The sequence below is a fragment of the Cucurbitaria berberidis genome, assembly GCF_010015615.1.
Source record: "Cucurbitaria berberidis CBS 394.84 unplaced genomic scaffold K460scaffold_3, whole genome shotgun sequence".
In the NCBI taxonomy this organism is placed as follows: Eukaryota; Fungi; Ascomycota; class Dothideomycetes; order Pleosporales; family Cucurbitariaceae; genus Cucurbitaria; species Cucurbitaria berberidis.
The window spans coordinates 1,561,135-1,575,889 of NW_024468937.1; the positions used below are offsets into that span (position 1 = coordinate 1,561,135).

At 51.2% G+C, this 14,755-nt stretch overlaps 4 protein-coding genes across 4 annotated transcripts; 2 read left to right on the forward strand and 2 right to left on the reverse strand.

The window, feature by feature from the left end:
* Nucleotides 1-239: 239 nt before the first annotated feature.
* Nucleotides 240-2,035, forward strand: K460DRAFT_281678 (MFS transporter; the record flags this gene model as incomplete). Its single annotated transcript, XM_040928512.1, has 7 exons — nt 240-420; nt 475-641; nt 703-773; nt 822-961; nt 1,018-1,082; nt 1,129-1,383; nt 1,433-2,035. The coding sequence occupies 7 exons, from the start codon at nt 240-242 to the stop codon at nt 2,033-2,035; spliced, it is 1,482 nt and encodes a 493-aa protein (XP_040787628.1).
* Nucleotides 2,036-2,275: 240 nt separating this feature from the next.
* K460DRAFT_336896 (uncharacterized protein) lies at nt 2,276-4,486 on the forward strand (the record flags this gene model as incomplete). The annotated part of the gene is made up of 2 exons (XM_040930995.1): nt 2,276-4,039; nt 4,166-4,486. Exons 1-2 carry the CDS (start codon nt 2,663-2,665, stop codon nt 4,484-4,486), a joined length of 1,698 nt encoding a protein of 565 aa, XP_040787629.1. The 5' UTR covers nt 2,276-2,662.
* A 474-nt stretch (nt 4,487-4,960) lies between these two features.
* K460DRAFT_336901 (subtilisin-like protein) lies at nt 4,961-6,292 on the reverse strand (the record flags this gene model as incomplete). The annotated part of the gene is made up of 4 exons (XM_040930996.1): nt 6,022-6,292; nt 5,776-5,974; nt 5,429-5,724; nt 4,961-5,371 (listed from the first exon to the last, which is right to left on the reverse strand). Exons 1-4 carry the CDS (start codon nt 6,271-6,273, stop codon nt 4,961-4,963), a joined length of 1,158 nt encoding a protein of 385 aa, XP_040787630.1. The 5' UTR covers nt 6,274-6,292.
* A 4,410-nt stretch (nt 6,293-10,702) lies between these two features.
* K460DRAFT_365970 (subtilisin-like serine protease-like protein PR1A) lies at nt 10,703-12,326 on the reverse strand. The gene is made up of 4 exons (XM_040933277.1): nt 11,963-12,326; nt 11,530-11,913; nt 11,129-11,476; nt 10,703-11,078 (listed from the first exon to the last, which is right to left on the reverse strand). The coding sequence occupies exons 1-4, from the start codon at nt 12,236-12,238 to the stop codon at nt 10,884-10,886; spliced, it is 1,203 nt and encodes a 400-aa protein (XP_040787631.1). The 5' UTR covers nt 12,239-12,326; the 3' UTR covers nt 10,703-10,883.
* Nucleotides 12,327-14,755: the final 2,429 nt, after the last annotated feature.

Genomic DNA, 14,755 nt, shown 5'->3' on the forward strand with positions numbered 1-14,755 from the left:
TACCGAGGAAAATAGGCTTGTTAACAAGCATCGAAACCCGCCTCCGAGGGGAGATGGAATGCAGTCCAATGAAAGCCCGCAGTGACCCCTGGGAGCGTTGTCCTCACCCTGGATCATGACGCTGCAACTGGATGAGCGACAAATCCATGCTCTTGCATCATTGGGGCTGATCCTGGGCAAGATAAATACTTGGTGCCCTGGAGAACGGCCGCCCAAGTCTTCGAGCCGCATTCCCAACCATGGCATCGGAAGTACCCCCAGAGAAGCATGCAGCGCCAGCCGCGTCGAACACATCTGATTCGGACGTCGAAGTCGTTCCTGGCTCCATCAACGAGAAGAAGTTGCTTCGTAGGCTGGATTTGAGACTACTTCCCGCGGTATCGATATTGTACCTTTTGTCGTTCCTGGATCGCAGCAATGGTAATTTCGAACTTGAAGAGACGTTTTCGAGATGGAACTGATGATTTGTTGTAGTCGCCAACGCGCGTATCGAGGGACTCACTACGGACCTACACATGACCGGTAACCAATATCTCACCGGTCTTACGCTCTACTTCATCGGCTATGTCCTCTTCGAACTCCCATGCAACATCATCCTCAAACGGACGTCGCCCAAATTTTGGCTTCCTACTTTAACGCTTGTATGTCAAGTCTAAACATCCAGTGCATTGGATACATTGGTTAATTCCGTACCTACTTTAGGCATGGGGAATTGTTGCTACATTGATGGGTGTAACGAAGAATCTTGCCGGCTTCTTTGTCGTTCGGTTTTTGTGAGTAGTACTAAACCATCTGTAGAAGCTCTGCTCATATTTCATTAGTCTCGGAGTAACAGAATCTGGACTCTTTCCTGGTGTAGTGTACTACCTGTCCATGTGGTACAAGAGAAATGAACGCCAGTACCGCATCTCGCTCTTCTTCAGCTGCGCCTCCCTCGCAGGAGCTTTTGGTGGCATTCTAGGTATGTCCTAGATGCGCAGTATGCGCTACTTGCCTGGATTGAGCTGACTTGCCTAGCCTGGGGTATCGCGCATATGCGCAACGTCGGAGGGTATTCGGGCTGGAGATGGATCTTCATCTTGGTAAGTTGAACTCATTGGCATGAATACTCAACTAACAAATATACAGGAAGGTCTACTCACTATTATAATTGCTATCGTTGCGTACTGGTTCATCTCCAATTATCCCGATACAGTCAGTTGGTTGTCCAAAGATGAAAGGGCGTTTATCCAGGCTCGCTTGAAAGCCGACAGTGATGCAACGAATGAAGAAGAGTTCCGATGGGGCGATGTCTGGTTCGCGTGCAAAGATATCAAGGTGTGGCTGTATGGCTTGGGCTTCCACACTATGAGTTTGCCACTGTATACGCTATCTCTCTTCCTGGTGAGTTATCTTCAGTCTTGATGGGTTTGCTATACTAACGCAATCTCAGCCTACCATCATCAGAGATATGGGCTATACATCTGCGCAATCACAACTGCTCACCATTCCTCCATACGCAGTGGCGACAATATTCACCATCTTTTGGGCAATCCTATCTGAACGCTACGCGCGCCGGGCGCTTTTCATAACCATCACCTCCAGTGTTGCCATTGTCGGGTATATCATCCTACTAGCCAATAAGAATCCAAAGGCGCGCCCAGGCGTCTCCTACGTGGGCGTCTTCTTCGCAGCCATCGGCATCTACCCTTCCGTCGCCCTAGTCCTTTCCTGGCCCGCTATCAACGTTTCCGGCCAAACGAAGCGCGCAACAGCCAATGCGATGCAGATTTCGATTGGCAACCTAGGAGCTGTTCTCGGTACGCAGCTGTACCGACCCATAACAGCACCAAGATATGTTTTAGGGCATTCGTTTGCGTTGGGGTATTTGTGCCTGAACATCGTGGTGGTCACTACGCTATGGTACTTCTTGGACAAAGAAAACCGCGAAAAGCAGAAGTATCTTGTGGAGCATCCAGAAACGAGGGGATTCCATGATAGTGATGAGGATTTGAAGCTGGGGGATCGGCATCCAAGGTGGACGTTCCAGGCTTAAGAGAAGAGAACTATTAATTGGTATCAAGAAATGACAGCGAAGTGGTCGAGAAGTGGTTCGATGGCTCACGAGGTGCTGTAAAATTTCTTGCAGACTAGCTCTCAGGCTCTTCATACAGCTATCGTTAGAACCCAGCTTGCTACTACGTAATATCAAGTATACTACATGGCTTTCTTTACCCACAGGTCGCGTAACAAGGAGTTGCCGGGAGATGCAAGCAGATGAAGTTGCCCTTCCCGGATGTTGCAGCAGCCGCATAAAACACCCACACAGCATCACCACAAGGCCCGAATCCAAGATATACCCTGACATCAAAACGAGCATCAGACCACACGTACCAAATCTCCACTCTCAAAGGGTGGTGCCGCCTCAGCAAGTCCCGCAGATGGGCCTCGTCACTAGCTCGCTGACTCAGCAGATCCCGCCAGTCACACGTCACCGCGTCATGCATTTGCGGGGTCGAGACTTTCCCTTTGGGTCCAGCCCAGCCTCTGCATGGACGATCGCGACGAGACACCAAGACGCCGAGAGCACTGCCTCACCGCTCGCCATCCCTCTACTTATATGCTCAATTGGCTAGATACATCTTCAAGGTAGACATTTCAACGCGACGCGCGGCACAGAGTCATGGCGTCATATTTTGATCTCCCGCCCCAAAAGGCGGCGGCAGTTGCGAATATAGATCAGGTGCCTGCGGAGGAGAGGAGGGAATTGGGGGGCATGAGCATGCTGTCACCGGCAGTATCACGACTACTAGACGACCTGGGAGACGAGCAATCGGATAGCAGTAGCGAAGAAGGGAGCTTATCTGAAGACGAGGATCTAGCGGATATCGAACAGTCAAACAAGCAACCCGAAGCTCGTAAGAATTTGCGCCAAGATAGGCAAAAGCTGTGTCCTCAGACCCCTCCCGTCCCCTCGTCACTATCGCCTAGGAGGAGTTCGCCGAAGTCTTCTGCGAACAAAGGACCAAAGCGCGTTGGGCTCCTCCCCACAAGTGGCGGTGGCGGTGGGCCTACAAAACAAAAGCATCCGCACATGGCTCGATTTCACTCTCTTCGTAGCATGCTGTTCTCTGCCAATCTGGAGGACAAGATGAGCGTTGTCCAGCAGGAAGAGCACGACCGAAGCGAGGCGGCAAGCAATTGGAAAAATCAGCACGACGAACGAAAGATGCATCGCCCGAAGACGCCAGAGAAGGAAACGCAGGCGAACGAGGGGATTGGGGGTAGAATTAAGATGAGGATACGAAGGGTGACGAGTAGGGAAGCGCCTACCATGGAACGAATTGGGGAGGATGGAGCGCCAGTCAAGTTCGACGACCGCGCATCAACAGCGAGCTCAGACAATGACGACGAGCAACGAGACATGTCTTGGAAGTACCGCGATGCCGATGAAGAGAGCATCGACCACTCCGATGTCGAAGATCTAGTCCGCTGGGTCAGTCGACGAGACCCTCCCAGCGACGGCGAAGCCAGAAGAGAAGGACCCGTGCCAGAATTAAATCAAGAAAGCGGACACGAGAGTGTCGGACAGTCAGACGTTGATGACTTGGTTCGTTTTGCGAGTCGACGCTCGGACGCGATAAGAGAGAGCCACGTCCAGACAGGGTACAGCGATGCATCGACCGAATCTGACTCTGAGCTCGCCAAACACTCTTCAGACGAGGAAGAAGACGCAGACGATCTTGTGCGCTGGATATCGCATCGCGACGGCCCAAAAGCTGGCCCAGTTCGTTGGAATCTGGACAGGTCTGAGCTCGACGCACCAGCGGAGCAGCACTACGATTCAGATGTACCAGAAATAGGGGGAAGATTTAAGCGACCTCACGGTACGAGCGGCAATTCCGCGGCTACAACGACAGTGCACGAGTTTGAACATCTAGATGATGAGCCAGAGCGAGGACGACCGAGGAGTCGGCCCGAATCGCCGATGAAAGAGCAAAAAAACCATCTGAGGAATAATGATATCGATGAGCTTGTGAGATGGGTCAGCAGGAAAGACGTCCTACAACCACAGCCGATAATGCCTGAACCCGACGTAAAGGAAATTGAGCCCCAACTCAAACACGATGGCGGACAACGCAGTAGTGACAAGATCAGCGCGCTCACTCCTCCGCGACCCAATGAGCCAGAATCTGGTGATCTTCGCACACTCAGATCCACCCAAGCTGATGTCCAAGAGATTAAACGCGATGAGAACGAGAAGAAACAGCGACTCGGCATGACGGTCGACGACGGCTCGTTATCACATAGCGATGTACAAGATCTCATAGAGCACGCCAAGTTAAAATCATCACAGCTGCCTGCATCCGATCAGCCTAATAACATTGGAGGAAGTAAGGAGGAAGTTAGGAAAGAGCAGCTAGGAACGAAGGAAGATCGGACCGGTAGTTTGGGGAACGAAGATGTCGATGAACTTCTTAGGTGGGTCAGTGGACAGAGATCCTAGGTCCTAATTCGGTTCATTTCGCGTTATTATGCGCTCGGGGTTTGTGAAAGGAATCTGGTTTTACTGGACATGTATGATTAGGCGCAGAAGGAGGATGGGAAAGCAGAGCGCTTCGCAAGAGGAATGATTTATGATGGCGTTTTAGCATTGTTGCATAGTATCTTTTATCGTGGTCACTTTTAAATACCCAAAATATGACTGTTTTCTCCTTTTCAGTTTGAGAAGAATATTTATTGGTGTTATTCCTGAAGCGTCACGATAGATGGAAATTGGTTTCAAAGTCCATCTAGTAGTGTAGGCGATTACAAGAGAGGTAGATAGTGGCACTATGAAAAACAAGCTGTATAATCGTCTACGTACGTAGTTAAAAAGCTATTCCTGTCTATAGCGCATAATTCTACCCAAACCACTCAATCCGTATCATTACTTACGCGTGTTTCGGATCTACTATTCAAAGTAGCACACACTCCCCTACTACTTAGCGCCATTGTAAGCCAACAGGTTGACTGTACCGGCGGGCAGCGTGGCCGGATCAATAGCATTAGGCGTCGCCAGCTCGGTGATCTTCTGACACAGAGTATTGACGTCCGCGCCCCCCAGCCCCAGAAGATATGCACCAAGACCGGCGATATGTGGTGAAGCCATGCTCGTTCCCGAGATGGTGTTGATCCCGCCGTCGCGCCACGTGCTGGTGATGTTGACACCTGGAGCCAGGATATCAACGAGTGTGCCGCGATTGGACCAGTTGATAAACTTATCGTCGATAGTAGTAGCGCCGACGGTACAGACTGTTGGCTCGGATGCCGGGGAGTAAAATTGAGCGTCATCACCGGAATTGCCTGCAGCGACGGCGAGGAAGACACCGGACGCTACTAAGGCCGCACTCTAGATGAAGGTCAGTACTCGGCTGTTCGAGTCCACTCCAAAGCGGAGGATACATACTGCTTCGTTGATAGCAACACTTTTGCCGCCACCAAGACTCATATTGGAAACAACGCCCTTGGGGCACGCTCCGGACGCCTTGCGAGACCTTGCGTCATTTTGAACAAAGTTGATACCCGCAATGACGCCTGAGAAAGAACCAGAGCCACTTGAGGTGAGTACCTTGACAGCAAAGAGCTTTGTCTTCTTCGAGACTCCGTACTCGGCTGAGCCTATCGTGCCAGCAACATGGGTGCCGTGACCGTTACCGTCCGCGAGAGTGCCCTCCCCGGAAGCGTCGGTGAGAAACTCTGCGCCTATGGATTGATCAGTAACGTTCATTTGGAGGGGATACTGCTAATACGTACGCCCTTCGAACTGTGGGTGATCGACAAAGATGCCGGTATCGATGATGTAGGAGCATGTACCCTCCCCAGCGGTGTCGTCGTAAACATAGGTCGTGCTGCCCTTCTCGCGGTGGGAGATGCGACCAAGACCCCAAGTGGCGTTCTGCTGTTCGATAATAGCTGAAGCATACACCTTCGCATCTTGTTCGATGTACTCGACCTGAAAGCAGTTTAGCACCAGTTACTTCAGAAGAGTGGGCAAGGTACCTGGCTGGAGGCCTTAAGCTGCGTAACTTCCCGGTCGGATAAAGTACCAGCCCAACCACGGAAGCCAGGGAGTGTGTACTCAAAGTCGGGTGCAGTGGAGATGGATTTCTTGAGCTGGTCTTCGGCAAACGTGCTCACGTCGCCCTTCAACTTGACGATATATTTGCCGGCGATAATGTCATCCCTCTTGACGTTGACAAGAGGCGCCGCAAGAGCGACTGGAATGAATGCTAGGAGTGGAGAGATATACATCTTCACTGACAGAAGTACTTTGGGAGATCGATAGAGTGAGAATGGCAAAGTAGATACGTATTGATGTGAAGATGAAGCTATGTGAGCTGAAGATCACGAATACAGCAGCGCAAGTGAGTCTTAAATAGTTGAGACTCGAGGCCAACACTGGCGCAGTGAAACTATTTGGTACGCTGGTACATAGCTGCCTTCCCAGTTCGTGGCAATAGAGGGTGATCAGCATTGAGTCTGCATGTACGCAATGCAACGCTCAACTGACCAAGTCCGAGAACCATGAAGGCGCAGCAGCATGGACAGCTCTAGCAGGAACAGAAACCATGTCGGTCTGCAGCGAGTGCCAAGCTTCACGGAGGTGACACGGCCAGACAAATGCAGGCCTGATTTCTTTCAGAGACTGCCAGCGTGATCTTACAACACCCCAGAAGGCCTCCGTCCCTTATCGCATGGACCCCAGAATGCTGGTATGAGGTTCGTAAAGGACCATGGTTGTTTTCCATGTCTACGAGACAGAGGTACCGTAATGGTTGCGGGGTTGCGTAGAAAGCTATGGCAACGATTTGAAAAGATGTGGTAGGAATATCATTCTAGGTACTCAGCCAAACCGCTGTTAGGCTAAAGAGAAGGAGGCATCAGGAGGAGCGAGTTAGGCGTCAGTGGAAGAGTTCAGATAGCCGGTCAGGGACGCAATAGCACCGTGCCATAGCAGGACGAAAGTAGACAACAGTGCTTACGGTCAATAGAGCTTTGACAGTCCTTCTTGCTAGATTCCTACTCTTGTCATGTTTCTAAGATGTGTGCTAAGGCGCCGACCCATAACCGGCATACAGAACAAAGGACGCACGTTGCACCGTGAGGTTTCGACCAACCAAGCAATGCTCCATGGCTGTCATTGGACTGTGCCCATATGTGATAAATCCGTGCTCCTGTGGCATCTGCTCATCGCGTGATGAAACAACATTTTGTCGCCATCTGTGCCAGACTGACGAAGATAAACATCCTTATCGGCGTTGCAATGTTGTATATTGAATCCAATAGGTATCGGTGTTTCGAGACCTTCAATATTTGAAGGGTGCACCGCGCGGGATATGAGATGGATGGATGACCCTGCATGGAGGGGTTCTCGCAGACCGGCAGTGCGGGAAGAGCATCGCAAATCGGGCTATGGTGTCTAGATTCAACATTTTTACCAATCGATCAGCACCCAAACCAACACGAACTCGAATATGCTGAGTCGGAAGTCGCGTGCGTATGCGGTGTAAGTGGGATCGGAGTGGGGGAGGTGTCTTGTGAGCCCTTCTTACAGGGCTGGACCGTGCGCAGTATATTAGCCATGACCGATTGCATGGGAGAACCCAGTAGACGGTCTGTGTGACCCGGAGCCCTCCGTCAGCCGAAGGATTTACCAGAACAAGAGCGATGTAACGGCTCATATCGCATTATCCTATTGGAATTCGCATCAGCTCTTAACGAGACACGAAGGGTAAATACCTACCTCAACAGAAATCTGCGAGTGGTCAAAAAATATTGATTGGATGCATGCCAAGGAATCAAGAACAGATCAGAAGGTGAGACGTTTGTAGGGTATGCCGTGAGATGACGCCGCTTTGCCATGCATTTGGCCATAAGTTCTTCTAGGGCATGATGGGCGAATGTCCGGTGAATGCTCAACCGTCCCAAGGCGTCGAGATAAGCGCTCTCAATGGGGTCGATGGCGGTGAAGCTCCTCAAGCACCCAAAGCCTAAACGTGTGATCGAAGTTCGTCTGCGACATTGGCTAGCGAAGGGTCGGAGAGGAATCTGAGCTCAAGGAAGTCAGACGCCTAGCCTCCCATGCCGATTCCGTGAGATGATTCATGATCTGCGGAACGCTTCTAAAACATGAGAACGTAGAGCAGTATCTTTTTCTATCCAAAGCAGATGGCTTTCGGGGATGCTGCCCGAAAATGTCGTGGAACGGCGGTCATTATGTAGGAAGTGGAGCAGTTCCCGGGTTGGAATGTATAAAGCGCCGAAAGTACAACGAGTCTTGCTGATCCTGCTATGAAGCTATGCGCATTGTCCTGAGACGACAACGGACGGTGGGGTGTTTCTGCCAAAGAAATCCGGCATGACAGATCGCAGTCGATAGCCGTTATGCTGTATTCGTGAGAAGAACTACTAAAGTATCGCTTAGGTGAATTGAAATTGTTGGCAGTCTTCTATTACTTCTATAGTATTAGTGAAGAGCATTTTCAGTAGTCGTCCTGCCCGTACTTACTGGCCGTGTCCTCGGCTTAGAGCAGGGCTCGTCTCTGCCATCTGCGTCAAACAAACAGCACATGGATACTGAACGCTTCGCCAACCTAGGTGCCCGTAACTAGTCTCATGCTGTGTTAAGTATGCTTAGGAAGGCAAGGAATACAACTTCCAAGCTTGAGCAATCGCTCGAGCGTGGACAACTCTGCTCAACAGAGGTGATGCCGTCACCTTATAAGCTCATCAGTCTCTGAGCTCGACCGGACATGTGAGCTCTGCTGCAGCTGCCTCGCGTCGATTGCGCATCGATTGGTAAGGAATTATAGCCCATTGGCCTCGTGAGGTCAAGCGCTGCTATTCCTCAAAAGCCACGATAAGCACTCATCCGTCACCGATGACACGATTGGAGGGTTCGATTGTCGGAGACCACTCGGGGTGGAAAGGTTGCATGCGTGGCGTTCGCAAGCCTACAGTTCCCTTGGTAGCGCAGCTTGCATAGAAGCACAAGAAGCTCTTGCAGCACATAGTGTAGTGGTGGAACGAGGATTGGGAACGCTGTTCGCATGCGATGGGTCGATTGCACCACATTTCTAAAATATCGTAAGCGCGCAATCCAATATGTCTCCTAGTTATGCGCATCTTGCCGGAGGATCCAGATCGGGTATTGAGATGGTATGGCCATTTGCAATCATGCTAGCCGTGTGATCACGGATGTTTAGGATGTTTCTAGTGATGTCCTAGCGTCCATGTTCGGCTGATCGCGCAAGATGAGACCGAAGATGACGTCTGTGCGTTTTCTGAAGCAAAAGATCATACCGAAGCTGTATGTGAGGCTTTTGCCGCATCAACTCATATGAAAAGGACGTATAAAGAGTGGGGAGAAGAGTAGAGAGCCATTGTGCATAAAAACGGAAGCGCGAATATGGACGCGGCTCCCATATTGAAATCCCCACATCTCTGCACAGACCCACATACGGAGAATTAAGAGCCTCGCATTCATCCGCCAATATTAACAGCAATATCTCTTCATTTACTTGTGGGGCCCCGCAGATCGGCATTATCTCTTCTATATTCAATGCATCGACATTAATCCAAGATCTGCTTGGGCTGCAGCATGGTCTGGAGTTTCCAGCAATCTGGTTATAAGGGACGTGTGGAGATGCACGATCAACGCGGAGGCGGCGCACCATATCCGCGCGTTTCAGAAGGATGGAGATCTCATGCATTAAGATCTTGAGCCTGAAGATCTTGACAACGGTGATCGTATTAGGTGCAAGGATCTGGAGAGCTTGTTTCAACGCACTCTGGGGCTGGCGCTGGAATGGTATTCGAATGTTTCCCCCCTTACCAACAGTTCTTCGCGGTGCAACATGAGAGCCAAGATCGCCGGTAGCATTGCTCTTCACGCAAATCGTGGGATGTTGGAATGATGACTTTCCCTGAACCAAATGATCATCCAAACAAAGGCTTGAGCCTGATGCAGCAAGCTCCTGGCGGTACTTCGGTCCTACTACACCGTGCCAACGACACCCAGCAACAGAGATTTGTAACAACGCCCTCATTCGGTGTCGCTCTTAGCAGATTCCTCTTTGACGTAAGTCCCGTTGCTAAAGCAAACTTGCGCAACGGACACTAGCTCGTTGAGCACCGGATCGAGGTAGCGATGGCGTTTCGCTGTGTTGTACGCCCGCTCCCGCACGCAATAGTGAATAGTGAAGCCATTGTACACAAATCCGACTAATATTAGCTTGATCATAAGTGGAGATAAATGGTACCTTGTGACGAATGCAAGATGGTAGCAGTCATTGTGTAACCGTATGGGCTAAAGCGACCTAGAACTATCGTCATCGTAGTACCAAAACCGTTTGCGTGGTGTCAATACGTATCCGCAATGAGGCTCTCTAGCAGCGCTATTGGGATCGGTAGCGCATCCCGACGCTCCTACGGCTAACGCGTCTAAGAACGGATGCTAAAAACCACCGTCCATTGGTGGAGCGTCATCTAATAAAAACAATGTCACAATAAGGTATTGCAACAGTAGTGTGGCAATAATGAGTGAGCACGACAGCGGGTAACGGAATGCGGAGAGTGTACAGGGCGGATGCTTTTGTGCCCCGGCCGCACTTTGAAGCGGGACGATTGGCATGGGCAGTTATGAGCATATATTCGAGGCTGGGGAAAAGACTCAATTTCGAAACTAAATAGCATCACCACTACATGCTACGCCAGGAATTTGCAACTTCCCCCATCCATACAACAATCATGACTTCTATCACCCAGTTCTATATTCTGCAACCCAGATCCCACTCGTCCATCTCAGTTCTCCTTGAAACACATACCAGCGATAACCCTTTAATAGTTGTCTAACCGAATGTTTAACCACTTGGGTTGCCGTTGAAAGCAAGGTAGTTCTTGGTGCCGGCGGGCAGACCGGTGATCTTGTTTTTGTTGGAAAGGGCAGTGATGCGGGCAGAAAGAGCAGCGGGAGTCTTCTTGCCCTCAAAACCTAGCAGGTAGGCTCCGAGACCGGCAACATGGGGAGAGGCCATTGAGGTACCGGAGATGGAGTTCTTCGCAACCTGTTAGCTTTCTGTTGAGAAAATGCATCGTGGGAACTTACAGTGCCACCATTGAGCCAAGTAGATAGGATAGCAACACCGGGAGCGAGGATGTCAACAGCGGTGCCAAAGTTAGAAAAGGAGGCGAATCGGTCAGAGCTGTCAGTGGCGCCAACAGTGTAGGCAGTAGGCTCTGAGGCAGGAGAGAAGGTGCTAGCGTCCGCAGCCGAGTTGCCAGCGGCAACAGCCAGGAAAACACCAGAGGAGACGACATTGGCAGCGGCGGAGTTGACAGCGGTGGACTTAGAGCCTCCAAGAGACATGTTGGCGACGGCGCCATTGGGGCAGCTACGGGTCTTTGCGTCGTTGGCGACGTAGTTGATACCGGCAATGACACCAGAGTTGGTACCCTTTCATACAGTGAGTAGGTGGCCTTAGGAAGAGGGTGAGGAGGGGAACTTACCGAACCGCTTGCGTCAAGGACCTTAACAGCATAGAGCTTGGTCTTCTTCGCGACTCCGTAAGTCTTAGAGCCTATAGTGCCAGCAACGTGAGTGCCGTGGCCGTTACCATCTGTGTTCGTGCCATCGCCAGCAAAGTTGGCGAGGAAAACGGCGCGGCCCTCGAACTCAGGGTGGGTGGTGGAGATACCGGTGTCAATAACGTAGGCGCACGTGTTGGCACCAGCAGTGCTGTCATAGGTGTAAGATGTGCTACCTCGGGCTATGTGAGAAATACGCGCCAGACCCCAGGTGGACGAGGCCTGCGTGACATAAGCCTTCTTCTCAAGATGATCAACCGTGCCAAGATTGGCTTTGACGATTGCGTCCTGCTCAATGTAATCAACCTGTACTTTGTCAACATGAGATCTCTGATATCAGAAGCTGATTACATACTCCAGGGAGGTGACGAAGGGTATCGAGAGTCTCATCGGTCAAATCAGCAGCGAAGCCGCCGAAGTTACCGAACTTGTAGACGTGCCGGGGGCCCTTCCTCAAGTGCTTCAAGGCGGAGTTGACACTTTTATCGAGGTTCTCATTCTTCATCTTGATGATGTACCGTCCAGGAATAGCAGAGCCAGCTCGCGGAAGGATTACTGGTGCTGGTTCCGGGGCCGGGGCCGGGGCGGCTAGAGCCAGCGGCAAAAGTGCGAGGATAAGTGAAAGTTGCATATTGGCGGATATTCAAAGAACGATGTCGTTGAAGCGAGAGTTATCGAAGACTGATGTTGAAGAGTTGGGTGTTACTGTGCTCCTTGCCTGATGTTCCTGAGAGGATGTCTTCTACCTCTTATATAGAGGGATTGAAACACTTGGTGGAAGCGAGATTTAAGAGGCAAATGCACCTTCCAATGAAGATTAGCCATTGAAAACAGCGCAGTATCGCGTTTGCCCGACATACCCACACTACACTACCAGGTATCAGTTGACGATACAGTGGCTCAACGTGGCGGTCGTGTTCCTTCGATACCTAAATTGGTAGGTGCTACGGACTGTCCGGCACTACTTGCTCCCAACGCACTACAGTAGCGTTGATGGAGGGCTGGCAGAGCGGTCTGAGAGAAGAAGGAGAACAAATCTGGTGGAGAAGGTCAGATGTCCTAGCCTTGGCGAAATGCAGCTGATATTAAAGGTGCTTACTAGTTTAGGGATGTGGATATGTTCTCGTAGTGCTCTAACGCAGAGGGTGTCTAGATGGTGCGATTTGGCGTGGGATCTATTCGATCTGCAGCACTGTAAACCCCTTGTTGATTCCTGATAACGGGAGAGAAAATGCAATGACTAGACCAGTGGTAAGCCAACCGGGAATGAAGCAGCTTCAGCGGGCATGCCCTTGAGGTCCATCAAGTATGTTCCGCAGGCCTTTGTCTGCCGGTTGCGGTTCATGGCTCTTATTGGGCCTCTATGGGAGATGGTCGCGGCGCGCTGACCAAAGTTGGGCTAGACACATTGACGAGAGACATCTACAACTCTACCACACGCTGATACTAAGATCCAGATATTCGGGACGAGCCGTCTAGGCTGCTGATTCTAGCCCGCACATGTACATCCCGAGTTAGCCAGGGATCAAGTAACTGAGTAGGTGTCACTCGAACAAAGGAACAAAGGGATTGTACGAGGAACGGGCGATGAATAATACTGATCAAGACCATGCATGCTAAGCACAAGGCTGGGAAACAGGAGAACCACGAAATTGCAGGTGGGCTCAGCAGGTATCCCAAGCCCTTGCCCTCTCCCATATGCTCCAGGCTGCCGGCCTTTGCTCCGCAGGTCCAGTGATAGGTTTTGGCCAGATTAAAGGAGGATCGTTTGCGGTCTACAACCTCTCGGCAGCTTGCATCGCAGCCTAATCGACTCCCGGTCAGGCGAAGCTTTCACGAGGAAAGAAGCGTGATAAAGCCCGGCCAATGAGATGCAAGGAGCGGTGGTGCTCAGCCCGGACATAGCGAGGCCGGCCCCTGGCCTTCCTTTTGCGGCGATGACGGCCATGTCTTGGTAACGCCTCGTTCGTGAAAGTAGCAGAATGTACAAGGAGTTGGAAGGATTGTGGATTCGCTAAGCGTGCAGCAGCCGTTGGTTGTCATATGCAATCAACAGATGCGTTCGATCCGCTGACTAGACCATGGTCGCTAACATTAAGCTTAAAGCACGTAATGTTGAAACCACCTCCTTACTTCGTATCTAGCTGATGCAGATCAATATACTCGGACCTTGCCATAGGCACGCCTCAGATAAGGGGGTAGCTGGGCTGAGCGCAATGAGAGCGCCGGCAGATGGTGAGGGAACATGCATGTCGCAACCACCAGACAGGATCGCGAATGTATGAATGGTGATAGACAAGGACATTGTAGATGCCTGTTGCATGTTACGTCGCTGCGCCGTTCGCGAGCTGTTTGTTGAACTGCTTTGTTCTCCAAAGACCCTGGCAAGAATGTATAAAACGGTCAGAAATCAGCCCAGTGGAAAGACCGGTAGGGGCTGGACCCACTCCGAGCAAATCGGGCGCGGCTTCGGGCGACTCCACCAAGGAGCCGCTCCCTGAAGCCTTCCCGGCGGATCCTGCGTGACGCGCCAGTGGGACCTTATCGTGTCGTCGACTAACCCCGTCGCGCCTTGTCCAGTTGCTCCTTCGTGTTGCGAGAACATCCTCTGCTAACCTGATCTAGTTTCCTTGCCGCCGTCGTGGCATCCTTGAGTACAAGAGCCCAAGGGCGTGTGATTGTGTTGCGGCAACAGGGAGCTTTGCAACCTAAGGCTGTGTGAGGGGTGTCCGCATCCGGGTCGGAGAGATGTTACCGTAGTTCTGAGCACGTGCCCAAACGCACGCTACCACGGCGGCAAGCGGTAGTTTGGTCTGTCCCAAGGTCACAGCAACCCACTAACCTGGCATCGTCACTAATCGCTGTATCTTTTTATCAACGTCCCCTCGTTCTTTCCATGCAGCATCCTTCGTCTTCTCACCAGGTAAAGCCTAGATATAGCACAGGCTTGTCTTGACTCCAATTTCAACCTCCTATTCCTCCCTGACCCTGCCCGTAGTGAGCACTGGAGTGGGACTATATCAGCTGGACAAAATTACTGCCCCTTTCCTCGGATTCAGACCTGTTCAATCAACCATCGTTCATAATGACGTACCGTCAAGGTACTGAGACCAGATTTACCTGACAGGAACATGAACGGGGTATCTCT